Source organism: Tubulanus polymorphus, chromosome 11 (genome assembly GCF_964204645.1).
Source record: "Tubulanus polymorphus chromosome 11, tnTubPoly1.2, whole genome shotgun sequence".
NCBI lineage: Eukaryota > Metazoa > Nemertea > Palaeonemertea > Tubulaniformes > Tubulanidae > Tubulanus > Tubulanus polymorphus.
The window spans coordinates 8,017,175-8,044,709 of NC_134035.1; the positions used below are offsets into that span (position 1 = coordinate 8,017,175).

General features: G+C 38.0%; 1 protein-coding gene across 3 annotated transcripts; it reads right to left on the reverse strand.

The window, feature by feature from the left end:
• Positions 1–26,692, reverse strand: LOC141912505 (protein kinase C and casein kinase substrate in neurons protein 1-like). 3 transcript variants are annotated; one of them, XM_074803745.1, is made up of 11 exons: positions 26,641–26,692; positions 17,217–17,451; positions 15,871–16,073; positions 15,001–15,138; positions 13,874–13,999; positions 12,708–12,808; positions 12,503–12,623; positions 11,832–12,031; positions 8,690–8,791; positions 5,525–5,670; positions 1–5,111 (listed from the first exon to the last, which is right to left on the reverse strand). In XM_074803745.1, the coding sequence occupies exons 2-11, from the start codon at positions 17,422–17,424 to the stop codon at positions 5,005–5,007; spliced, it is 1,452 nt and encodes a 483-aa protein (XP_074659846.1). In that variant the 5' UTR covers positions 17,425–17,451; positions 26,641–26,692; the 3' UTR covers positions 1–5,004. The 3 variants fall into 3 exon arrangements, with proteins under 3 accessions (XP_074659846.1, XP_074659847.1, XP_074659845.1); XM_074803746.1 differs by lacking the exon at positions 8,690–8,791; XM_074803744.1 differs by lacking the exons at positions 1–5,111; positions 5,525–5,670; positions 8,690–8,791 and adding an exon at positions 9,603–10,399.
• Positions 26,693–27,535: the final 843 nt, after the last annotated feature.

The following is a 27,535-nucleotide window of genomic DNA, read 5'->3' on the forward strand; positions in this document are numbered from 1 at the left end:
ATAATAATTATCATTACAATAATAATAGTAATATATATAATATTTAACAATCAGGCTATTGATGGATAAGTGAATCTTTAACAAGTAAAATACACATCGTACAAACATTTCTTGTGTATGAAGGAATAGTAGAAGGAATCGACCGATTTGTGTTTGACAATTGAATTCAGTGCTTGCCAATCAAGTTAATCGTGCAAATAACAACAAATCTTGGACGATCTAGGAGGTGAATGAACTGGTTCTGTAGTAGTCGCCTAATTATAAATCGAGATATTCATAGTTAAAAACTTCAAAACATCAAACTCCATCAGAATTTCAATTCAACTGTGTAACCACGTTTTGAAGTGTCATAGTTTCAAAGCCAAACGCAGGGGACACAAACTAATATATATTTATAAAAAATATTCCATGCTTTTATTGATATTAGATTGGCACTCATGTTGTCACCAGAAAATATGTGTGGAATGACCAAAGTTATCTATTCATCCTTAAAATATGGGAATAATCTGTCCAGATTTTTAGTTTATACCGAATGGTAATTTAAACCTTTAAGATTTCAACCATACAAGTCTACATGTTTTAACAAATGTAACTGTGGAAACTGGTCCTGGTGATAGCTCATCATAAAACCATTGTTATATTGCATGCTATTGAGCAAATAGGTTGGTTAGATACATTAAACGGCTTGTCTCAGCTTGCGACATTAAAATGAGATAATCTTACGAAATCTCTGACCAATATTTGACTTACATCATCTGAGCTCTCAGATATTATCTCAGCTGATCGCTTAGAAGTGCTATAGGCTTTGAGTGCTGGAGGTTACCACAGGAAGTGCGCGTAATGCTAAATAGAGTAAGTACAGTATTTAGAATAATGCTTTCTACTTTCACACTTAAACATTGAGAATGAATAAGGTTTCTCTCCTATTTCGGAGAAGTGCAGTGATCGTCTAACATCTAAATGTGGTGCTCGTAACCTGGATGTTGGTACCATGAACCTACTGAGAAATAACTGATGACGCTGAGATACAGTTGTGTTTTATCTATCAATCCACAGCCTCAACCCTCCCCTTTTAGACGCATGAAACTCCATCATCATTTACTGATTGTCCGCACCTCATCAACAAACTGAAAACCTGAACAACAAAATACCTGCATCGAAGCCATTTTACAAGATACCAGTTTAGTCGCTACATTTCGCTAAAATACAATTTCTATATTATTTTCACAATGAATTCTATCTATGTCGATATACAATAAAGTGTTGCTTTACTGTAGCACCCGGGCAGGGCGGGGCAGATGGAGGGCAGGCCAGACGGAGGGTGGTGAAGTTCTATCAATTAGCGAAAACCATATACATGTATTACATACCACATTTCATTTATCCTGTTAACACATCCGCGATTAACGATAAAAGCCCTTGTGTATCACTTTTAAAAATTCTTGGATTTCAAACATTGACTTTTCATTGCATTTCTTTGAAAAATTAGCTTCAGAAAGTTCCATGTTAAATCCTAGAGCAAAAAGAATGGAAATCATTGTCAATACCAATACTTAACCCTTTCAATGCCTTTACACTGCAGTGTGGTGTATAAATCGGTGGTGAACTTTTGTGTAAATTGGTGATGAACTTTGCTAGTACCTGTACATTATCACCAGTGCATCATGATATTAGTTATTACCTCCATTGAAAAATGGCAGCACCTATCAAACACATTAAAATATCAATAACTAACGTCTACACCACAATAATACATGCACATTTATACATTACACTGGGGTGAAATTTTACAAAATAATCTTCAGAACTTCAGGGTAACAATTGTCAGCACTGAAAAAGGTTAACGCTCAAAACTCAAAGCCGTGGAACTGGATCATCGCAATGGGGAATGTTCAACTGAAGTCATGAAATGTGGTGTATGGCTCTTTACCTGCTAATTAATCATCTCAAGAGTGGAAAATGTAATTACATCATTACTGTACAAATACAAAATGCTATTTCTTTACAATTTACAGTAAATAAAGCATCTTGTGTGTTCTCCAAATTATTCAACATTTAATATTCAACACATTAACACACTCAGCTTACATATTCTGTAATAATTGCACTGTAAGTAATAAGTAGAAAATACAATCAACAAATCAAACGATAACCTAATAATAAAACTCTTATCAATCAGATCACAAAACATTCAAAACTGAGAAAATAAGTAGATTCAAAAAGAATTATAATAGTTTTGCATCATTCAGGAAAAAACATAATGCAGAGTTTTACAACACTATGAAGACCGTTCTCCTCCAGGTTCAAGTGTGCACTTAACTTGCTGATAAACATATCATCTATTCAGAGAACTAATTATCTTTTTATAGGAAGATTGAGCCGAATGTGGTGTAGAAGTTTTCCGTGAAACATATTTTTCTCCATACTGCGAAACTGGGAACCCGCAATGCTTCTATATTTAAGTGCACAAATGTAATGTCAAATGTAATGTCAACCAATACATGCAAATTCTCTTTTGAATATATAAAATCTGTAAAGGACTCAAACAAATGATATTGATGTAGGGTTTTTAAAGGTGCTCAAAAGCAATAATCCTATGAAGCAGTTGCTCAACCGTGGAGAGCTTGTCCGAAGCATTAGTTACACGCCGAAAAACGCAGAAACCGTTTAATGTAACCCAGTAACTCGAGTAGTCAACTATATACAAATTACACCGCTAGAAACCATCACTCAATGGCAACACTGAATTACCGCTACGTACATAAACTACTCTTATATGTACAACGTCATCATTCATCTTAAATAAGATCTAAACATAAATTACTAAAGTAAAACCATTCGCTATAATATCATTCACACTGATAGATAACATATAATATATAAATCATATATTGTATGCGTCGTAGTATATCTACATGTCATGAAACACATTGAAACAATGCCCTCGCTTGAGTTTTCATCTAGTTTGTTCAATTCGGTGGTGAATCATCAGTCGGATGTTAGGTCGGAAAAGTTATGATTTCAACTTCTCATTTCTAATCCCCCATACATATACACATGTACAAACATGAACCTCGATATACGACCGAGCTTAGCCGGCTTTTGATTCTATAACGAATCAAGCGAATCAACACTGGACTGAAGAAAATAACATCATTTTTGAGACAAACGAAACTGGAGCCTTAAAACTTTAATTGCCATATGAAAATCGTGAGTATTCTGACTTCTCTAGGGGTTCATTTCTTTTGATCCGCCAAAAATGACTACACCCAGTGGACAACCCTCTCTAAATAGTCAGAGGAACCATAGCTACATTTATAAACTACAGTCGTGGTTAGTTCTAACAGTTTGTAAATTATTACAATCAAATACCATACCTGGTAATTAATTGTCACACACATAACCTGTACACTTTGGCAATTTAAGGGTTAAGGTATCACACACGTTCCCAAATCAGTTTGATTCCAGTGACAAAATTTCTGAATTTATCTGAATTTAAGACTTTATGCATCCGGCCAATATGAAGAGGATAAGACAAATAGGCCGAGAAACATCATCCAGTCCTGATTTGAAATTTAGTTTTCGTTCATGAATATCCATACAAGCGACAATATGAGTAAAATATGACTTAAACCGTTGTTAGATACTGAAACACTATGAAATTTCAATGTAGTGAAACACCTCGATATATTACACTATCACAGAATGATTACAAATACATCATTGCTACGGCAACAAATTTACAAGTCGTATATTTATTCGCAAAAATTCACTTTCTATACGCAAAATAGGTTAATTACAGTAAAAACGTGCGCGAGTCGGATTGGTAAACATTCAAGTTGGAAGGGAATGTTCGGTCTCAATTTTTTCTTCTCATTTTCGAGTTCCGCCCCTCGAACCAAATACGATCAAAAAGTTTGAGATAAGGTAAGTGTATAAACGCTTCACCTCCTCAGCTTTCCTAATATACTGTACTGAAATTGAGCTCTGTCACATTTTCTAGTGGTGACTTTTATTCAAAAGCTTCAAAAGACTCGTGAGTTTTCCCCTAAGTCGTAAAAAAACTACCAGTCCTAATACATCCGACTATCACACAGTTTACTGAATTAGTTTTGTGCGAGCGGTTGATGGGAGGGATCATAAGAGTTCGTCATGGACCTTTTACAGTGAAACCTTATCATAACGAACTTCGACTTAACAAATCAAATATTCTTACCTCATCGATGAAGCTTCAGTTTTTACTGGTTATCTAATGTACATATTTTCTAGTCAGTTTAAGTTCATCATAATGAGGCCCCCCGTGCTGTACTGCTCATTTTTTAAAACTAATTTCGTGTAAATAGGTAGAAGCAGTTTCAATGATTGTGTTTACTGAAAACAGCGTGAAAATGGCTGATTTTTCTCAATTGAGTTAAACGTTTTTTTCGTGAAACCAAACAAACTCATTAATTTCTGAAATGGACATGAAATTACATTATGTCTTTTACTTTCTATTTTTGATTTCACAGGTCCTGCGTATAAATGATAATATTTGATAAACTCGGCATTAGCGATATATCTATCGCCTAGTAAGATAACCACGATTTACGCATATCTTCTCTTTGCCATTCTGAAGTCGCAGGTGATTCTAAATCTGGCCGACGTCGCGGCGGACGAACCAGAACTCGTGGTGTAGCAACCGTATCGAAAGCCAATCGAGAATGATGAACGAATCGAAACCAATTTCTACTACTAGCTTTTTAAAACGCCCCGAACAAATGCGTCGTGTTGAAGTCATATCCGCGCTGAAAAAACTACCGTAATTGACCAGACAAAATCCCTGCCATTGTTTTCGTTTTTGTGTGCGCGTGAAGTGTTGAGCTGGCATACACGTATGTGTATATATAAAGTGAACGCTCGACGAGTTATTTTTGTTTATTTGCATGCGGATGTGAGGAGGATTTTGTGATTTGATGTCTTGTCAGAAAACGGCGCACCGCGAGTGGTGAAGACGAGAGAGCGCTATCAACATAATTCCACGTAATTGGCAGGATAAAGTCCGACGCGTCCGTCCTTACGTCCCCTACACCAGCCCTGAGCATCTTCGTCATTCAACTTATCGAATACATCACCTGAAACAGAAATAGGATAGAAATACAATCAGTTACCTAGCTTAAATCATATTCATTCATAATTTCTATCGTGTATCTTGTTGACTGGGCCATATCGTTTATTCCTGGGCCCGGTTTCACGAAAAAGTTTAAGCTTAAATCAGTTAAGTTTCAATTGTTGTCCTCATTGAAAACATGAAGTAACAAATGGCAATTACACCAAATATTTGAGTTTAACTTTTTCGTGAAACTAGGCCCTGGTCCCAGTTTCATAGACTGAATGTCAAAAGTACTCCTTGGGGGATGATCTTCAGCACGGGCAATAACAGAGGTGTTTGTAGTTGAGAGGCCTAATGTTTGTATCATTAGTATACCACCGGAACTACAAGCAAAAATCGGATATATCATCATCATCGTCGTTACGCGTTACGCACCTGCTTTAAAATCGATTTCGTCAGGTTCAACAGCTGCGTAATCGAATAACGCTCGTACCGGTACGCCCGGCGATCCATCGTCCGTTAAATCGTACTCGGTTTCCCAGTCGTCGTCGCCGAACGGATTCTGCGCATTCTGACCTTGGCTGAAATAATACAAATCAAACAGATCGTTGTAGTAAAACTTTCATTTTAGATGGTTCTGCTCGACATGAAGTGTAGCCTCAACTACATATACATATATCGTTGAAGTCTATAAGACATACATGTATGAAAATCCCACAATACAAAAAGAAAATCGAGTCCAAAAAGTTTTCATTGAGTTAGTGATTTATTTCAACGTTTCACGACTATATCATCTGTCATTTTCAGGAATACTTCAGTTACAACAGAAATGATGCAATATATATTTCATTCAGGATGAGGAGATTAATTAAGTACCATAATCAAATGTGTATTATCAGTATATTTAAATTGTATCAGTTTTGATTACTTGATTAGTCTCTTTGTCTTGAATTGTATACGTATTTCATGATTCATGTTAAAACTCAAGTATTCCTGAAGATGACTACTAGGATATAAATGAAATGTTGAGATAGACTAAAGGTCTAGGAAATCTCCAAGGACTCAAAATTAAACATGTATGTACTTATACATCTATTGAACAACTCTTATCTTTAAGTAATTAATTCATATCAATTCTAACCGTAGGTAGGATATTTTACCAGTCATAAGAGATATGATATATCACGATACTACATGATGTAGCATAATGTACATAATGTTATTCTAGGTGCCAGTTCCACAGTTACGGGTGTAAAAACTATTGATAAAACGAATGGAAAATTCTTGTCAAATCGAACTTGCAGCTGTGCAACTGAGTCACCTTTCCTCTATTATAAGCGAACAGGAACACATCAACTCCTCGAAAATCCACTAGGTACTGCTAGTGATCTTGTGTTTGTTCAACACCCACACTGTTAATGATAAACAATAGATATTTTCTTCGCAAGCATTGAGAACAGCATTTTTTAAGATTTGGTAAAGTTTTAAGACTTAAAATCAAGAAATACACTAAATCATAAACAGAGACCGATAGCCAGTCTAGAAAATCTATATTGTCTATCACTGACGGTGTGGGCACTGAACAAAACACAATTTTGCCTAGTGGATTTTCAAGGAATAGGCCTCCCGTTTACTTTTAGTTCTTTGATATAAGTGAGTGAACGAGGAAATCGAACAACGAATTCCTTATTCATCGTCAATGATGCTTACGACGGTACAAAATATTATCAGAAACAAGCACTTGACTGAATGAACACAACATGCTTTGAGAATATGCTGTATGAGCCAGTCAGCAGTAGTAGTATATATGTGGATATCGAGTTCATTTTCTGAGAAAATTCATATATCATTACAAGTGCAATATAGATACTTTCTTCAGTCGCGATGTTTTTCTCATGCAAGACCCAGTTCCGCAGTTACATGCTTGATTTAACCATTTGTTTCCTTATTTGAATGTTAAGAGTGAGTTTTGTCAATAGTTAACCCCTTCAGTGCGTCTACACTGCAGTGCGGTGTATAAGTTGGTAATGGAATTTGCTAATACACCGCACCACAGTTAGTGATAGTAATTAGTTTATCTCTATTGAAAAAATGGCAGCACCTCTGAAACATGGTGAAATATTTATAGTAACGAACAATATACTGCACCGCGGTGTAGACACACTATACCGGTATGCCTGTCAACACACTAGGGTGGGTTTTGTTAAAATTTCAAATCATCTCCAGCACTTCAAGGTATTAGTTAATCAGCACTGAAAGGGTTAAGTTAAAGTTTTTTCATTCATCATAATCCGGTAATTGTTGACGAAACTAAGACAAAAAGAGAAATAGTCAACCGTGGAACTGGCTCCTCATACATCATGTACATGTTCATGAACTTGTTCTGAAGTGCACATTTTTTTCATGTTCTTCAAGATGATTATTGGACTGCGCGTATCTTGATACGCGAAATCTTACGACTGGTTATGATTCATTAAATTGTCAAGCATCAAAATCGCTCTCAGCAAATCTAATCAGATCAGGAAATAGGGGGAACGTTCAAAAGTAGAACATTAACTTCTCGAAGCGAATGAGAAACTGGATCTACCAGGATATCGAGTTACTCGTGTAAACTTGTGAGCAGAAAAAATATTCAAAATGACTATAATTAATAGAATAATTGAAATAACCTTGGGCCGGTCATGGAGGAAGAATCAAACGTGAATCATCAAACTGCATTAGCCTAGCGCACTCAACACTCTACAAACATTTTCCTCGCTTGTTCCTCCAAAACGAGAAACACGGTTTTTACCGAAACACTCGAATGCGAAACCAGCACGATATACTGACGTTACGGATCACATGACTGATCAAAAAAGACTGTAGCGGTACTGTACGTTCGTTTTGGTGCGTTTCTTGTTTCACTGAGTCATAGCGGAAGAACTAAACATGGAAACACATGAACAGAGAATCTGTTTCTTGTTTCGAGGTTTTCTAGTTGCGTGCGCTAGGCTTAAGTCTGTAAATTAGAGCGAAGAAACAATGTATTGACACAGCAGACTGATGGACACCATTGAACGTTCGGTAAACCACATCTACTAAGATGCTTCACTGAATGATAATGGTTCCAATATAATACGATGATGGTAGCATAAAGATGAAGGTTACTATGTTTACCCATCAAAATCAAACCTACAAATCTTAAACATTTCAGTTAATATTCTCTATTTGGTATTTGACTTTTCATAAAATTAGAGGCAAATTTGAATCATTTCGGCCCAGTTTAATGAATGCGTTATCGTGAAAAATATTTGAATTAGATAGAATACATAGTACTTGATATTCCCAATACCAAAATGGTTTTCAGCTTTAACTATTAACCCCTTATACTAAACTGGACTATGAATTCCAATTTCCTTCGTTTCAAATACAGCAACGATCAACAAGTAACCTAGATAATGGACCACCAGCCAAAATTATGCTATCATCAATATGCACGTTAGTATCTAAATCAAAGATGGCGTTCTTAAATAATGCGAATAATCAGCAATAAGAAATGAACACACGTTGCGTGTTAAAGTGCGAATACAATATATTATTGAAATAACAAGCGATCATTACATGGCAGGTGCGGAAATACTGCTAATAGGTGGCTCTGTCGATCCGTCTTGCTCGTCCGAAAATGGGTTCATACTATTGTCGTATGATATCGCCCGTTCCACTCTGCAAGTTTAATTTCACGACACATTAAAAAAAAAAAAACGAAAAAAAGGACAACACATGTTTCGAAAATATCCAGGTTCGGTTTTCATAGTTCCAACTAAAATCTGGGGGTTCATTTGATCATTAGTCAATTGATTTAAGACGAAGGGAAAATTGAGAATTTCAAAATTCGTATGCCTCATGATATTCCCTTTAACCCTTTCAGTGTATAAATCGCCGATGGACTCTGCTAGTACACTGCATCATCGCATCATCACAGTACAGTGTATTGATATCATTAGTAATTAGTTTTTATCTCTATTGAAAGATGGCAGTTCCAGTCAAACGTAGAGAAATATTAGTAACTAATGATACACCGCACCGTAGTGTACATGCACTAAAGCGATGTGCCCGTTATTCAACACACTGTGGTGGAATTTCACAGAATTTTCAAATTATCTCCAGCACTTTCGGGTGTTGATTAGTCAGCGCTGAAAGGGTTAAAAGGAACAAATTGGACTTAAACGATAACAAAAAATTCTTCAGATACAGGAATCAAAAAATAAGTGTACCCAACCGACTAGATACAAGGGCACCGGGTGTGAGCTCGATGAAAAGGCAGGCAGGAAGTGTTAGAACTCGAAAACAACAGACACTCAATCACAGAGACAGTCAATTTCAGTTCGCCGATGCATTATCGTACTACGGACGCTTAAATCTAGATCCAATCAAAAATCTGAATTCATTTTTGAATTACCGTAACAGTATTTCGCATAGATAACGGACATATACGTATATATTTGTGCGATACATGTCGATAAGTAATGTGCGCGCGTGACCGAATACGTAGAATATACTTCAGTTATATAACATATATCAGTTAGTAGTAGTATTGTATAATGCATTGCGATGACTAGTAAAAAGCTGCCCGTGGGAGATGGAGGAATAGAAGCAGTTTAACCACTATCTAAAAATCCAGCAGCAGCCGACATGCTATTATTCCAAGTTTTAATTACAAACAGCGATGTAATTGAACAGCCCGACAACAACCTTCACCGCGTGAGAGATGGTGTGATAGATACTGATTAATCTCCACCTATTTTAAATGTAGAACCGTAAGCCGAGCTCTAAGATGAGAACTGCATGCCAATAATGATATATCTGAACAATTACTTCGAAGGTTCCCGCGGTGCCTGCCTTTTCACGCGCTTTTTTGGAGAACGTTTTGGCCGCGGCGGTATGGATGACGTTATGCTAGCGGCCGTAGATGGTGCTACCGCGGCGCCATCGTCCGATTCGTCGGTCGCGGATTCGAATTCGTCTTTATCCGACGACGCCTCACCGCCCGGTACCACCGCCTCGGTTTCCGGAGACGCGTCCGGTTTTGAGTCCCTCTTTTCAGAAATTTCAGATTCGATTTCTGTTTTAGCTGGAATGTTCACGCCGGATTCGACAATGGACGGAGTCTCCGCGAAAGCAACCGCGGCAGCGGCGCCACTGTCAACGCTCGACGTTTCGGAAACATCGGCGCTGGCGGCATCGGGGGCCGAGGCGGCGTCGACAACATCCTCGTCTTCTAAGAATGGGTTTAAATGCGGATCGTAAGAGTCTTTACGTTCTGCCGATTCCCTGAAAACACGATGTTAACAAAATACTGGACGTGAAACATCTTACACAAAGCGTAGATGAAGATAAATGGAATGTTACAGGAAGCAGATTAACCCTTTCAGTATATCTCCACTGCAGTGCGGTGTATAAATCAGTGATGACATTGCTAGTACACTGCATCACGGTGTATTGGTGTTATTGACGGTGTTATTAGTAATTAGTTCCTATCTCTAATTAAAGATGGCAGCAGCAGTCAAACGCATTTAAATAGTCGTAACTAACAATGATACACCGCACTGCGGATGGAAATTTTCAAATGATCTCTCGCACTTCACGATAACAATTAGTCAACACTGAAAGAGTTAATACATGTACAATGAATTTTGAATATAACGATTAAATCATTTTGCATAAAGAATTCTATAGTTATCATTAAGCAAGGTTTGTAAGTCATTGCTTCTAAAAAAACAAAGCTTCGAAAAAAAAGAAAAAAACATCAGCTTTTACATAGCATGTGTGTCTCTTTTCACATAATCCGGCACATGGAGGTCGTTCATTTTTTGTTTAAAAAATCATTATCAATACGATGATTATCAGAGACAGCACTGGTTTCCATTCAATGAAAAATTGACAAAATCAAAAACATGGCATTCAAATTTGAATTTTTTGTATTTAGATCTTTCATAGCAATAGGCTCAAGCCTGGCATAAAAATGATTCTACTTCACAATGTAACGCACTGCAGATCCAAATATGAGTGTTGCATGTAAAAAATATTTGTTAAGGTTCCACGTATAACGACCAAGAGTGGTCAGAACATCTAAACCATTTTTCAGGCAAATAAGTCTCATGTCTGAAAATAAACATTTCGTGCCTATCCCAGGTATGATTGAATAAGGATTGAAACATTCGTAAAACCTGTTACGCTTTATTTACCCGTAACATCGTAACACCCGTATTCAATTGACACACGTGCAGTTAATGACAGCCATGTTAACAACAGCAAATGCTAGTGAATCTGCTATTAACGGCCAGGAGGAAAATTGCATGTACTGCCAATAATGTCACACAAACAGCAACTAAGATGAATCAAACTGAGTTTATTATTCAAGCACGTACCCAGTCTATCTTTCTTAACATTTACTTACGTTTGAGCCATAACAATGTCAAGTTAAATAGGCGAGACTTAAGATAACCCCAAGCTGTAGCTAATTTTGGTTCAGCGGCGATTAATCTAGCTTAAATAAATATTAACTGGATTCTCTGTTCAAAGCGTATATAAATTGAAGACCCGCAATAGAAGATCGACACGCTATTACAGCAGAACCTCGATAGGATTCAACAATATTCCTGCTTTATTCCGAGTTCATTTTTCATAATGACGCCTCATTTCTCTGGTAAGCCTATGATTGAGCCGAAGGTTATCGCGTGAGGTGTCAAATTTCATCACTTACTTTTGATTATTGGCCGTTGTGTTGTTGCTAGTTCGCGAGTCGAATGCTTCGTTCGTGTACGGTTTCTGTTCGTCCGACGATCGCTCCGACGTGAAACTGCCCGTTTTCTGATGCACGATATTCGTCAACGTGATGCCGTCGTTATTCGAATGGTTCTTCCGACTTTTCCCCGATATCGGTTTCAACTCCGTCGAGTATTCCTACGATCAATTCGAGAATGCTTGAAATCGTCATAAAGATATCGAACTCAAAAAATTTATTACGTACGACTACTTCATTTAGAAAAAAAAGAAACTCGGTTTTAATTTCCAGCTATTTGTGCCTAATGACAAAGAGAAAAGTTCCACACAGTAGCGGACTAGAAACTTAATGATCTAACTGTTAATCATGAATTTGAAAATGAACTTGTAATGTAACCCTCAACAGGTTATTACCATTATTATTTATTGTTATTATTATTATCATAATCATTATCGTTATTCATCTTTGCATGTTCATGGCACAGGGGCACCTAGCCTCAGCACTTGCAACTGTGTACAGCTTTAAAGCAAGCTTGTTGTCCCTCTCCATATTGTAGATCAACTATTTCATGTATTTTGTTAATTATAAAAAAATTTTGTGGAGAAAATAAATCATATCAGATCATAACAGGGTGGCCACTTTCCGTTTACCTCAAATCTAGGCCAAGCCATTGGCATATCGACGCCGCGATTGTTTGACCACCATTTTAAGTCTCTTTGATAATCCGCGTTGCTTATTGTCGAGTGCATATCTTTGAATATTTGTGGAAAACTACAAAAACATAACGAAATGAAATAAAAAATGCTGTAATCAAAACCATAGAAATCGTAATAAGGCTGATGTAACTGTTCTTACTCCAGGTTATCGCTTATCGTTACGCAAGAATGAATTCCGAATAACATCTCTTTGAAGAATTGCAACCGTTTCGACTCCATTTCTTGACACTTTTCGTAAACCTGTAATATGAATATAGATTACTGCACCAGTCGGCACCAGAGATGAACTCTAGATTACTGCACCATTCGGCACCAGACTATAAATTACTGCATCAATCAGCACCAGAGATGAACTCTAGGATTCTGGGACAATTCCCCCCTGGACAATTGCCCCCAGGACGTTTGCCCCCCCCGCACAACTGCCCCCCCCCCCCCCCCGCCCGAAGTAAATTTTATCCCTAAAGTAGCACAGATGCTTACTTCTGATAAATTAGACTAACTAACTTAGAACTAACCAAATTTAGACTAGCTAACTAACTTTAGCTAAATACTTTGTTAAACACTAAAACTCATTCCAATAAATTAGTCACTAATAAGTGGACTAACTAAGTTTCCTTTGATTTGGTAATTGGATTATAATTATTTGAGGATTGATTTTAAAGGTTTTGATGCGAAGGAAGAAATCATGGTTGTAAAGCCAAGGTTAAAGTCCTTGGTGAAGTAGTTGTTGGTCGAGTCAATGAGTATTTAGGTGGTGTTAATCCAGATTTAAAAGGATTTACTTCGGGCGGGGGGCAATTGTCCGGGGGGAATTGTCCTGATAGGAACTCTAGATTACTGCACCAGTGCACAAGCTTTATTTTGGGAGTAAAACTCTCGCCATTCATGTGGTTACCAGTACATATACCTAGTATAGTAGCAGATGGTGCATTTTGTTCAATCGGCAATACTGTTCAAAAGAATGATCTCTGATATATATGCATCGTCCTCCACCGGCATCGAGACTTGCCGCGGTACGAAACCCAACCTGATTAGCCTGAATGCGCAGCTGCTTACATGATGTCATCATCAGCCAATTAGAAATCTTGTTTTAATTTAGCCCAGGTTTTTTAATTTATAGTTTATCTTTGAGATTTGCCTCAGCGATTATACAACGAGCAATCTGATTGGTGCCTCAAGTTTTCTTGTGGCAAACCTGCGTACCCGGTCTACTGTGGCAGGGTTTCATACTGTGAGTCACGATGCCATTAGGTTTCGAATCCCTGCCAGGGGAGGACGCATATGCATTTACTTTGATTTACTCACATCAGTCATATCCTCTATATATTTCGGATTATATGCTTTTAAGTCTTCTAACGATGCTTTGTATTTGTCTTGAGTCGCGTCGACGTCTCTGTCGCATTTATTCACTTTTTCGTCGATCTTTTTAACCTGAAAAAATGTCACTTCAGAATGAAAATAAGATTTATATTCATAAACGAACTCGACTGAAAACATTAACCCATTAGCGCTCAAGCAGCCCGTATCCGCCCTGCCTGTTGCTCAAGCCGACCCGGCACTTTTTTGTATGCTGCACAAAACCGGTTATAGCGGGATTTGAAGCCAATAGCTTATGATAAACTAGACATCTAAGTCCTCGAAATGCCCAACAGAAATCGACATCCACCTATTTCAATTTCTTGAGTATTTATTGCGAGTATGAACATGACAGGTCTGAGCGCTCACTTCAAATCCAAGTAAGTTTCGGGAGGCCAAAAGGGACACAATTTTGGTGGCCCACCTCATCAAATCTTACATTACATGAAAGCCTTGACTCTTTATACACATAACACTAAGTTGTAATGCATGGAAATAAACAGCAAATGAGCCATTCGGTATCGCGATGAACTTGGATTTTCTGAGGAGTAATTGACACTACATAGTGAAATTCCTGAGTGCTAATGGGTTAATGTACTGGTAACAAGGAAGTATGTCTTACTAGTAACAAGGAAGTATGTCTTACTGGTAACAAGGAAGTACCGGTGAATGTCTTATATTGATTGCTAAGAAGGTAATCAATGAATGGCAATCAATAATGAGGTGGATTATCAAGCGTGTATCAGGTTTTTTTCATAAAAAGGCGCAGTTTTTGTGGCCTTTATATTGACAAAAGCCTTACTATCTATATACTTAAAACTAGAACATTGAGAGGGCGCTCAAACCCGAACCGTTTAAACACATATGCAACGGATGCAAGCAGGCTTCTATAATGTTGTAAATGCTGAGCAATAAGTGGCTTCAATAGACAAATAACTTTCCAATTCAATATAAGAAAAACCCACAAAATTGTGAAACAGAGTATTTGACGCTTTGACTCAATTCTAAGAGCAATTTTCAAACCTGCTTAGCAATTAATTCAACATTGATTCTAATTTAACACACTAATCACGCACCTGTTCTTGCGTTATCGAAGAATCTCCTTTCGCGTTGGCTTGCTGTAGCTTGGCAGATTTCTCGTTTTTACACGCTAAATGATATTCCTTTTTACATTTCATAACTTTGCTTAGTTTTTTGGCCCACGGTTTTTGTACCTGAAACGACGAAACGGAACGAAAAACGCTGAATGGTTATTCTTCGAACGGCGGCAACCTGCAGACCGAGCGATATCGATTTCACAGCCAGCAGAATAAAGAGATCTGACTTCGATAAAGACTATCCATTAACAGACATATAAGATGAAGTGGACTCTCCAGAAAGCAGTTAAGCAGATACAGTCGATCCATTTAAGATAACGAGTAATGACTGAATTGGAAGCGATGACTTCTGTGACTTGAATTTAAGTTACAATCTGTAACTGAATAGCTATTCAGTTATACAGCAAACTGCAGCATTGGGACTGTGACTGTGACACTGTACTTTGTAGAGTTCACCCCAACAGTACGCAATAACGTATCAATGCGAAAATTAACCATACTATACTGTACTACACTGTAACAATAGCCACGAACACTATTGGCTCGTGCCAAATTAGGTCCGAAACAACTGTTCACTCAGGTTCCAAATGGGCCCGTGCAAGTTTAGCCAGTCCAAAACCAAATGGACCAGGCCCCCGAGAGCAAAATTTTGGCAAGGGTCAAATTATTGCATGTGAACTGGTTCCGGAAATGACTCATTTCGCTTTCTTAATTATCAAGTGAGCTGTTTGCTTGTGAACGCGCTCTCTTTTTAGACACGGGCCAAATTTTATCCGGGCCTGATCCATGTCAATCTGGCCAGGGCCAAATCGTCTCTGGGCGTTCGCGTCTAATAACTATGTAACTCACCCTGCGAAATTGATCCTCGAGATCTTTCGACTCCTTAATGACGTGCACCATGTTTTTGTGGAAGTTCTCTTTTTGCCACTGTTTGATCATCGTTTGAACTTCGTTGATGAGTTTATTTTTGACTTCGAGGTGTATTTCTGATACGCATACGGCTTCGTGAAGTACGGCGTTCCAAGCGCCTTGCGTCGTGCCGTACTCCGGACCTGTCACAAAACAAGTCATAGTCACTCGACATTGACATACCCATCAAACTTCAGATAATCCTAGTTTTTCTTTGCTTGTAATAAGTTTGAAATCTTTTTTTTTCGACCGTAATGATTAAGGCAGTTCAAAAGGCTAAAGTAACATGTGACAAGTTATTTCAATATAAACATCGACTATCAAAGATTTTCCCAAGGCTAGTACCTAGTCCTGTAAGTAATAGTTTTGCACTGCGACCACGTTTTTGTTTGGTAAAATAATCAACTTCAGGGTTCGGTTTATTTCAATGTGTCCTAGAAATCGGTATCAGATAGATCACTAGAGATAAATCTTCAAGCTTTGCGACCTTTAGTGAATACAAAATGGTGTTTTTGTATTGTTTTCTCAGAGGATAGTAGTAACCATTGTCCATATGCATAATATTTGGTTAAATTCAACCAGTAGATAACTGGTATCTTGACAATAAAAACTAGGGCAAGTTGCTGAAAAATTGGTTTAAATCAACCATCCGATGAATGCCATCGCAGGGACTTGTGAAACTTGAGTCCATCAAATCAAGACTTACAAGTTCATCAAATCAAAGAGTGGCTTTTTCTCAACAAAACGAATTGACGCATTACAGTATGTGAGCACACCAAATATTGCCTTTTTGGACATTAAAGCGCTCTTTTGGGATGTCCAGAGTTCTTTAAAATTAGCTCTTGGAACTAATTTCACAGTTTTAAGTAAAAACATCAAAAATGCATTAATCTTAACTCAAAGACTCAAATCAAGACTTACAAGTCCATCAAATCAAGAGTGGCTTTTTCTCAACAAAAACGAATCGACGCATTACAATGTGTGAGCACACAAAATATTGCCTTTTTGGACATTAAAGCGCTCTTTTGGGATGTCCAGAGTTCTTTAAAATTAGCTCTTGGAACTAATTTCACAGTTGTGAGTAAAAATATCTAAAATGCATTAATCTTAACTCAAAGAGCTAACTCTAACTCACAACTATGGAACTGGATTCGCCACATGTACCGTATACTAGTTAACTATTCAACAACCGGGGCCAAAAATCCTATAGGCCTAGTGATTATTGAAATTACATTTAGCTACCAGTTAACTCTAATGAATGTTTGAGTAACTGGCGACCATCGTACCTTTATCGATCGCGTCGTTCCATTTTTTCGACCAAGTTTTCAGATTTTTCGCGTACGCCTTTTCGATGTCGGCGCGTTCTTGTATGAGAGCCATCAGATCATTGCACAATTTGTAACCGTCGTCGATGCGTTTGATCGTGTATTTGTAGTTGCCGACCTCGAAGAAACTGTCGCTGGTCGGCTGGATCGATTCATCGCTGACTGACATCGTGAACTCATTAAACTCAAAGAGTTTCTGAAATAAAATAAATTTGTGTCAAACACTTTTGATCAATTCATCGCTGACTGACATCGTGAACTCATTAAACTCAAAGAGTTTCTGAAATAAAATAAATTTATGTCAAACACTTTATATTTCGAAATTTTAAGAAACCGATTATATAATATCATATTATAATCATATAATACGAAACACGACAGGATCAGGGTTAAACAAGAAAAGTCAACCTACTATCAACGAAGCTACGTTGCTGAAAGACAAACAGATGGTACAAAAATGAGGGTCTCACGGAAGCCCGAGGACGAATATCCGGTGGGCTTATATAGAATGTGATTCTATAAATATGATATATTATAGGTGGTAGAACTATTGACCGATGACACGAGGGAGGACCCATTTATGAAACTATGTCTGGGAGCGGAACCTAAATTTTCAGTTATGTATATATTCGACCCGCAGGCCAACAATATATATACATATATACTAATACTGTATGTTGTATTCCAAGCAGGTGTCCTGGGTTTGTAGAAAGTACATACCGAGTTAACATACCAATCAAATCAAATCAAATCAATGAATCAAATAAATTACGAAGACAATCATCCCTTTCAAGATCATAACAGGGGCGGATGCAGCGACCGCTGTCGAGGGTAGCACAATTCATAAAAAGGGAATTTTGAAATTAAAAAGGGCATTCTGAAATTTTGTATCTATATACTGTATATTTGATAGTATATGCCATAGGCCCTATATTCAATCCGCTATAGGCCTACCATATTTTCAATCCGGAGTTTTCTAATAATTCATTCTCATACATAGGCCCTATATAGACGCACGTGCAACAAGGGCTTTAAAGATTTCTGATCAATAAATCCACCATACATCGCAAACACGCGTTCAAAATAATCATACACGACGACAATGACACTGTAGTTTTATATAAAGCCGACGGCAATAACAAAAACATCAGATATGGGCAAATCATGTTCCAGATGTCAATGAAACTCAGCTAGACAAAAAACATTTTGAACTCGTCTAGGTTCATAGCAGGCTAGAATTACTAGCGATCAATTTCAGTACGGTAGGCCATTTTTGAGTGCGGATCTGCCGCACAGATTTCCAGCAAAATATCTTTCTTTGTTTTCTCTCGCGTGTCATCGGGGGCGGAAATTTTTAGGGGTTGGTCTCGGGAGACCAGACCCCTGCCTTCCCATTGAGGGTGCCCTTGTCGTCGACATGGAGATGTTTCTAAACCAGTAAATTTGACACTCTTTGAAATTGAACCTTTTTGGATGTATACCTTCAAACATATCTAAAACCGAGGGCAGAACGCCAACAGAGAAACCTTCAGCGAAGTGGCGCCACCATGCGACCTGCGATTCGACCACAAAAATCATCTAGCGTTGCGGTCATGAGCGAGGCAAGGTTTGCTGTATTTGCATTAAGTTTCTTCACTTCTTCCATCATGTAAATCCGATGCAATATAATAATTTTTCTTAATCATTCAGTCATTCGATAATTACATAAATGAATCATTCTTTTCCCCTGCTTGTTCCCTTCCATTTTATATCCATGACTTAAAAGATTTTTCCCTGAAACTGAAAAGGCTTTAAATTATCTGAAGAAGTTTGAAAAGGACTGGCAAACAAAATGAGCCATCATCTAAAACTCAGGCATCCCTCAAGCGTGATCAAACAACCAAGCCACAGTCAACTGTCTATTGTCGTGCAGTAAAACAAGCTGATACCAGCGCGAAAGATTAAGTTTTTCTTACGGGAATAAATCAAGTTTCGAGGAAACACCCGGTCGACTAGTCAATGTAGATTTGTAACACGTGTACATGTGTTAATATTAATAAAGTCAGTGCATGGATTGAGATAACACAAGCAGATCTATTGCACTGATATTGAAAGCAGATCTATTGCTGTGATATTGTAACGTGTGATGCAATCTAGTTTTTTTCATCTAGAAATTCAATGAGCACCATGTCCACCTACCAGACGCATGAGGACAACTCGATTTGTTCAGTTCATTTTCATCTAGGTTTTTAGTCTTCAACATCAAACTTTAAACAAATCAAGTCTCTAGTTCACCCAGTCGGGCAACATCACAACTACTATGGCAACTCTAAACAAGGCATATTGCAATACATCGTCCTTCTACAAAGCTGTGTCCACAGCATATTTGGCAGCGCCTGTTTGACCGGGGCCAAGTTTGGCCTCACCAAAAAATCAGACAGGCCCCGTGCCATATTCAAGCATGGGTGAAATTGTTCGTTACCCTTGAATGGTTACTGGTTCCAAAAGTGACTCATTTTATTTTGTCACTACACGGTTCAGTAACCGCGCTCTCTAATTAGATACAAACCAAATTTAACTAGGGTCTGATCCGGGCCAATTTGACTGGGGCCACATCATCTCCGTGCATATTGAGACATCTAAACATACACGACTACAATTCATCTCCGCGCTATACATCGCATTCGCGGACATATTTTTTTATATATCAATAAAGAGGACAATTTGTAACATATTCAGATTTCTCACATAATATAATAAAATTGCCGATACGACCGTCTGAAGAGTATACGTGGCTAGTATTGAGAGTGATGAACACGCTGCTGCTTGGCTGTAATTATGTCACACACAGTCGCGCTATGACGCGCACACACACAGCAGTGAAGAATACTTCAGAAATGTGTGTTGATTAATAAAATTTCTCTCAACGCCTCGTGATCTCTGGTAATGAGAAGGACGGTGAAATGATCGCTCGGTAATAACCGACTCGCAGTATCACATGTCACGAACGCCCACTGAAAATTTCAATCGAAATGAAGAGAACATTTGAAGAGTCAGTTTAGTTTCACTCTGGAAACAAAACAAACTCATTCAAACGCGGCGAATTCATTTCAGAGTTTATGGTGCCCTGGGCCCGGTAGCGAGTTAAGCCCTAAGTGGTCTTAATTATTCAAGACAAGACTGTTAGATTAGCTATAGAACAAAGATGGTCTTAAATCTAAGCATGTGGACAGTGCAAGAGTGACTCCTGATGGTTCAATGAGAAAACTAGACCGGTTACAATGAACAACAGTCCGGGTGCACTTCCGTTTTCGTAGTTAGTCGTTTAAGCGGTCGGAACTAATAATTGAATGTACTATGTCATTAACCCTTTCAGAGCTGACTAATTAACACCCTATAGAGCTGGAGATAATTTGAAAATTTTAAAAAATTCCACCCTAGTGTGTTGAATAACGGGGACACCACTATTAGTGCGCCTACACCGCGGCGCGGTGTATCGTTAGTTACTAGTATTTCACTATGTTTGTCAGGTGCTGCCATTTTTGAAGAGATAATTATCAATTACTAATTACATCAATACACTGCGATGCGGTGTACTAGCAAAATCCATCACTGATTTATACACCCCAGTCACTGAAAGGGTTAAACGATGCATTTTCAGGCTATAACGTAATGTATGTGCCTTTTACCAGAACTTCATAATTAATTGCCAAGAGAAAATAGATCTTATTCGGGCATTTATCCTTAAACCCCTTGGCTACGGGCCAACGAGCCTATTTATCCGAGGTTGCATTAGTACTTCAATATCCTATAAAAGATTAAATAGATGAAATAACAGCCTCAGCTCAGTTCGACGGATCGCTCAATATCTCGACCGATGTTTATATATAGCTGCTTCATAGTCGATTTTTTTTCTTTACCTCAATTATATTACTTAGTACAGGATTAATAGATGTGTGTGGCGTATCATCATCGATATTCATTTTCTTCACTCGCCAGGGCTGCTGTCAATACTAATAATACACTCGAACCTGTATTGCTGTTGACAGTCAAAACGCACCAGAAACATAGCACGAAATTGTTATTTGGTTTGATAAATTGTTATGCAACTTGGAAATATTTCTCAAACAATATTTTTGCCAGAATTCCATGCCAAACTCCAAACACGTAAACGAATGCAGTGTTAATGTCCAACTGCACCAGTGGATCCTCGCTTCATGGGCGTCCCCATGATTTTTTGGGGGAGTTTGTGTTTAGGAATAGAAGGGGGCCCTGCCCCAGAAAATCTTTGAAAATTTCGTGAAGCAAGCAGGCAGGCGCGTTCCGGTGCAATCTGAGGCCGTCTGATCACGGGCCAGTTTACTTGTCAGCAACCATTTTTATCATTCCACACTGAGATCACGGAATTGTGAAACTATAGGTAGACCGGTTCCCCTTTACTTTGCATGTATTGATTTTATTTTGCTGTGTCGACGTTTGAAAATTCAAAAAGGGGGTTCGTTCGAACTACCGAACCTCCCTAGAGACGCCCATGCACTTGCCAAAAGTAAATTTCGCCACAGCAGGCCTATAGTACTGCTGTTTAAGCGTACGGGTCCACAGCTGCCTAACATTTTTAGATTGGATTCAAATTCTAGGGTACGCGGCCGCTAATCGGCGAGCCAGACAAATATAATGGGAAACAATGCTCTACATTAAAACTAACTACAACAGGTGGCACGTGTATTCCTATACCGGGCTTTACCCTTCGAACACAGGACCAATTTTGAACGGGAAGCACTTAAAACGGATATTTCAATTCACATGGGGTTTGTGTCCAAAAAAGCTAAAAACCTTAAACAGGGGAACATCACTAGGATCTTTTCGAGGGGTTAAGAATTAACAAAAGCAGAACTTTTTATTTTGAAATTCAAAGCTTGAGAGGTGCGTTTTCTGGACATTTTAAGGTAAAATATTTATGAAATTTCCGGAACATGAAAAAAAAACGAAATTCGGAACTAAAAAAAAAAGTGAAACTTAGATTTGAAAATGGGGGTATTCCACACCCCCGACCCCCTCTGGTGACACCTGTGAAAAAGCTATTTAAGCTGATTCGAATTTGTGGCCTAAAAATAGATTTGTACGTTTGTTTTCTTCCTGTTACGTACTTATGTTTAACCTTTTTAGCAAAGAACATATATCGGCGGTTGATCAATATCCTCAATTACTCACTTCCTCATAATCATGTATTCCTTATAGGCCTACTCAAATACATAATAGGCCTAACCGGGTCTCGCACAAACAAGGCAAGCATGTTTAACAGTGTCCTTTACTTGGTAAGAAGACTATAGTTGACAAGTCTGACCACCATCGTCGCAGCTTGTGTCAGATTACGAGCAGACAATTCATTCCTGTATTTGGCACGAGCCAATCTAGGTTCAACCGAAAATGTCGGATCAGGCCTGCGCATTTGGTTCTGGTTACTTCACTAATAACCGCAGCTTTGTTTTGACAACATTTTAATAACGGAAAGAGCCAACGTCATTGATTTATGTGTGAACGCGATCTTTTAATTAAGCACATACCAAATTCGATTTGCATCTCCTCAGGGACAGTTTGACCGAGGCCAAATAATCTCCATGCGATCGCAGCAATTAAAACTGTATTAGTTTCAGTATCTAGTACCAATAGTGATACCGCTTGATGTGTTATAGGCCTAATAGGAGCCTGCACTTAGCTGTCCTCAATTCTGTTACATCATTGTAATTAGTAGTATCATTATGTTTACAAAACTTCCACTTACATAAATGGAATTAAAAATACAAATCTAATGTCGACCTTGAGTTAGACTTATGACTTATGGTTCTTCATTCAGTGTAATGAGTTAGGAGATACAGGGTCGTAACTAGGGGGTTTTATAAGACTCCCGGATAACCTTTAAAATTTCAACAGTTACATAATGTCTCTAAGAGACTTTCTGTCAAACGGGGCCCAATTTAGTTAAACATTCAGGAAAAATGATCTTCCTGTTTTTTTTCTTTTTTAAACAATTTTTCCTTGAAAATTTTGGCAAGAAATTGATCCTGGAGTGAAAACGTATCAAACCACGGTCTCGTCAGCCTGCTGACCAATAGACTAGTTGACCAGCGGTTAGGTCGTTTTTAATTACACTTGAAGTACGGATCCGACTCCTGCCATTCTACAAAAATCATCACAAAAAAATAGTTTCTAGTCGTCAGTCACGATTTCTCAACTTCAACATTTGAACTAAATTCATTTTAACTCTCGATCCTGTTTACTTTTTTCTGTCATCCTTCGTTATGTGTCAAAACTACTCAAACAGGCCCAGGTCCCAGTTTCACAAAAAGGTTTTACTATTTTAGGCTTAGGCCTACACTTTCTCGTGAACTGGGTCCAGGGCTTATAGAATAAAGAATCCTAGGCCCCTATCATTATTTTTCCCTCTATTCTAAGATGTCTTTCTAAAAAACTTTTTATTTTTTCCCTTCGCACTTCTATTTCTTTCTTGAAACATTCCATACCCCTAAACATTAGGCCTATAGGCCGACAGCTTAAAGCTTTATTTGTGCAATAAAACAACAGTATGAACCAACCACGTCTATCTACACTAGGCCTAACACTCACATATTGGTGACAAAAAATGTTGTTTCAAGGCTACAAGCGAAAACTAGACGAAATTCTTAAGACGAAAAACAGGTCAAGTGTGCATTCATAGCTGTGGCATAAATCTCAATAAGCATAGCCTAGGTAGAAGTTCTAGTAGTACTCCAGGCAAACATAAACAATAACTTATTGAAATTAATAGGCCCTATATATATATATCCACTGAATGAAATAACAAACAATGCTTTAGGAGAGCTACAATTAGAGTGAATGGCAAACTAGCCATGAAATATAATTATTAGTTTATTTATTAATAATCATTGGTCGTAAACGGCCACTGTCAGGGTCAGTTTAGGTGAAGTATGACCATGCTTATGATATTTGTCTAACAATAGCCTAGTGACAACGTCCTAGTGATTATAGCCTACAGCCTTTGAGGCTCTGTTCTGCTCCCTATCATCAATCTACTTATTCGTTATGCATTTTATTTGTAATTATGTTTAATTGATGAAATAAATTACATTACATAGCCTCAGGAACGGATCTAGGGTCTGATACAGGGAGGGGTGCACCTCGAAATAGGGCATACCATATAAATAAAAGGGCACACCCCCAAAAAAATTACAGCTTCTGAACCGAGAACGAGCTGATGAATGTAATCTTTTTGCCATCAGTTTGTCATTCCTGTAAAATTTCAGTTCAACATCGAGTTTTTTAGGAAGGGGTGCGCACCCACTGTAGCCTAGACTTCATTCGGGGGTAGGTCTAGCCTATGTCAACTGTGACGCGTGGCCCGGCAAAAATTAGCTCTGCCCTTAAATGTCTGAAATTAATTCATCCAGAACCTCAGAATACATTTTAAACAGACCCGTTCAATGACTGAATATTGATGTCGCTTATTGCCCGATCCATGTGGATCTCTTTCTGATTTAGAGACACAGTGTGAAATATCAGCATTTCTGTTAGGCCTAAGCGTACCGGACGACTATAGATACATTTTCACAAACAACCATTCAGCGCTGGTGAACATTTTCTAAATGACACAGGTGCTATAGGCCTATAAATTTTCGGACTGATAATCGTAATTTACCTGTCTGACGTGTGAAATAGTCACATGATGAGACTGGATTTGCCCTTGTTTTGTGATCAACACTACTATTAACATCAGTAAAGGCCATTATGTTATTATCATCCATGTACTTCAATTCGAACAAAAAATTCTGTTAACTCCATCAATCATACAACTATAGGCCTCTGTACTTCAATTTCCAATTTCAGAATCAAACCCCCTGTTTTGCTCCTGGCAGGTGTGGTGGGTTTGTAAGGGACACTAAATCAAAACAAATTTTTGATAAAAAATCTACCAATAAAATAAATAACAGTCCCTTTATTTTCATTGACGACAGGTTTCTCCAGAAAATGATTATGCAGAGCCGTCGGAACGGGGGCAGCAGGGGCGACCAAAGCCGGCCCACTTTTTTGCTAAAAAAAAAACATTAGAACATTAATTTGAATTGATTGTCATTGTGTTATTCTGTGAATTGAAGCGGTTTTCTTCTAATGACAAAATCGAGATTGATTTTCTACCAACAACCAGCACCATGTTAGCTGGTTTTTTCAAAGCACGCTGTACCGCGTAGCAGCTCGTCGTTCTCTGTACTAGGTGGTTAGCTCACAACTTCTCATGCTTCTGTGAATGAGACCGTGAAATGGCCCCAAAACGCATGGCGATGGAATTTTCAAAATTTCTCTGGGAGGGCCCCAGACCCTGGTTCAGAAATAAGCCGCGCCACTGAAAAATCCCTTCCGTCAGCTCTGTTATGCTAGCTGCTAATCAGGTCAACTGGGCCTATGGGTTTTTTGCCACTCCTCTGAAGAATGGTTTGCCAACTGAAATTCCTGCAGAACTAGTATTGTAGGCTACCGGTGGGCTAAAAGGTCTAATCATGATTAACTGATTGTTGTGGTTGAATGATTAAATTCAGAAAATATACACACAAAATGAGGATCACATCAATGAAAACTTAGATAGGGGCCTAATATTCGTTTAACAACTTATAGTTGTTTTATTTTTTGAAGCCTTTAGGGGAACATACTACAGTAGAACTCGCTTAATTCGGATTGCCTTTGAATGGAAAATATTGTCCGAATTAAACGAAATCCGAATTATGAGCTAACATGTGAATAGAAATAACCCTAGGGGAACTGGAATTTCAGTCCGAAATCAGTGAAAATCAGAATAAAACCAGTTTGACAGCTCATTCTCAGAACTTCTTTCAGTCTTTTAGCAGGAAATAAGTAGATTTTAGGATGTTCTTCTTCACGGAGAACGAATTATAGGACGACTGAGACAATTGACCCGTGACCAATCCTTGCTGACAGATATGAGGACAAGAACCATTGGCTGGCTTCACCCCATGGCCTAAAAATCAGGCCAACTGAAAAGGCCTATCAAAAGATGGGATCATTTGTCACTGATTTTTTTTTACATCAGTAACGATTTTGTTTTGGTGTACTCTGCCTTCTCGTTCCCCTATAATTATATCAGAAATCGTAATTAGAGCTTCCGAACCCGAACCAGTACCAGAAAAAAACCGATGCTGACTGTATGTCACCTGGTGCTGGTTGGCTGGTTGGTGGTAGAAAATCAATCTCGATTTTGTCATTAGAAGAAAACCGCTTCAATTCACAGAATAACACAATGACAATCAATTTAAATTAATGTTCTAATTAGACATAAAACCGTAGGCTAAAAAGTGCATATGCTTTGATTTGGCCGTAGAATAAATCATAGAAAACTCACCAAGAATTTAGAGAGATCCTGCTATACTCCTTCTTCCAAGTCAAAATGGCTGATTGATTAGTCGGTGGCTCCGTCTATGAGGGTGTGGTGGGCATTAGAGAAATATGTAAACACAAACAGCTGTTGGGGCGTCAATATAGCGGTGTAACATTCCAAACATACCAATTTTTCAATAGGAAATAAATCTTGAATTCATTTTTTTTGCGAGGAACTTGTTTTGTATAGCTGTTTCCCACTAACGTAAGATTGTGGTCACAGACAGGTCCAAAAGTGTCTTTATTAATTAGGCTCTCCTAACACAGGGGCTGATGATAAAAACCCAGGTCATGTACAATTAAAAGAATTTAAAATCGAGAATTTAAGGTGTGACAATGACCTGATGGTGTGAATCAGGTGTGACAATGATCTCTAGTGTAAGATCGAAACGTCGTGTTTTCACATTTTAGAAATAAATTCTCGATTTTAAATTATTTTAATTGAGTGTTGTTATCGTAGTAGTACTACTACAGGGGCTGAGTATCAGAGATTGATGTAAAAACGACTGTTAATCCAGTGTCTATCATGTTTACAAAATGAATAATAGTTATTTTATACATATGAATGGATTAACAGATTATCGTTTTTACATACTACAACTCTGATACGAGCCCACCCTGTGCCCCAAAGGGGCTTAAGTTTCTCCTAAATCCATTTCTTATAAACTGAATAATTGGGAAAATTGAATGGAATTTTGCCGTTTGATAGAAACACTAATGCAGTTAGAGTAATACCACCAAACATCATCACGCAAGATAATCGAAGAAGTCACATTTCAAACTTTTATGATACCAGGTATATTGAAAGGAAACACGTTTCAATACATTATATCATATAAAAATACGAATTGTGGGACTTC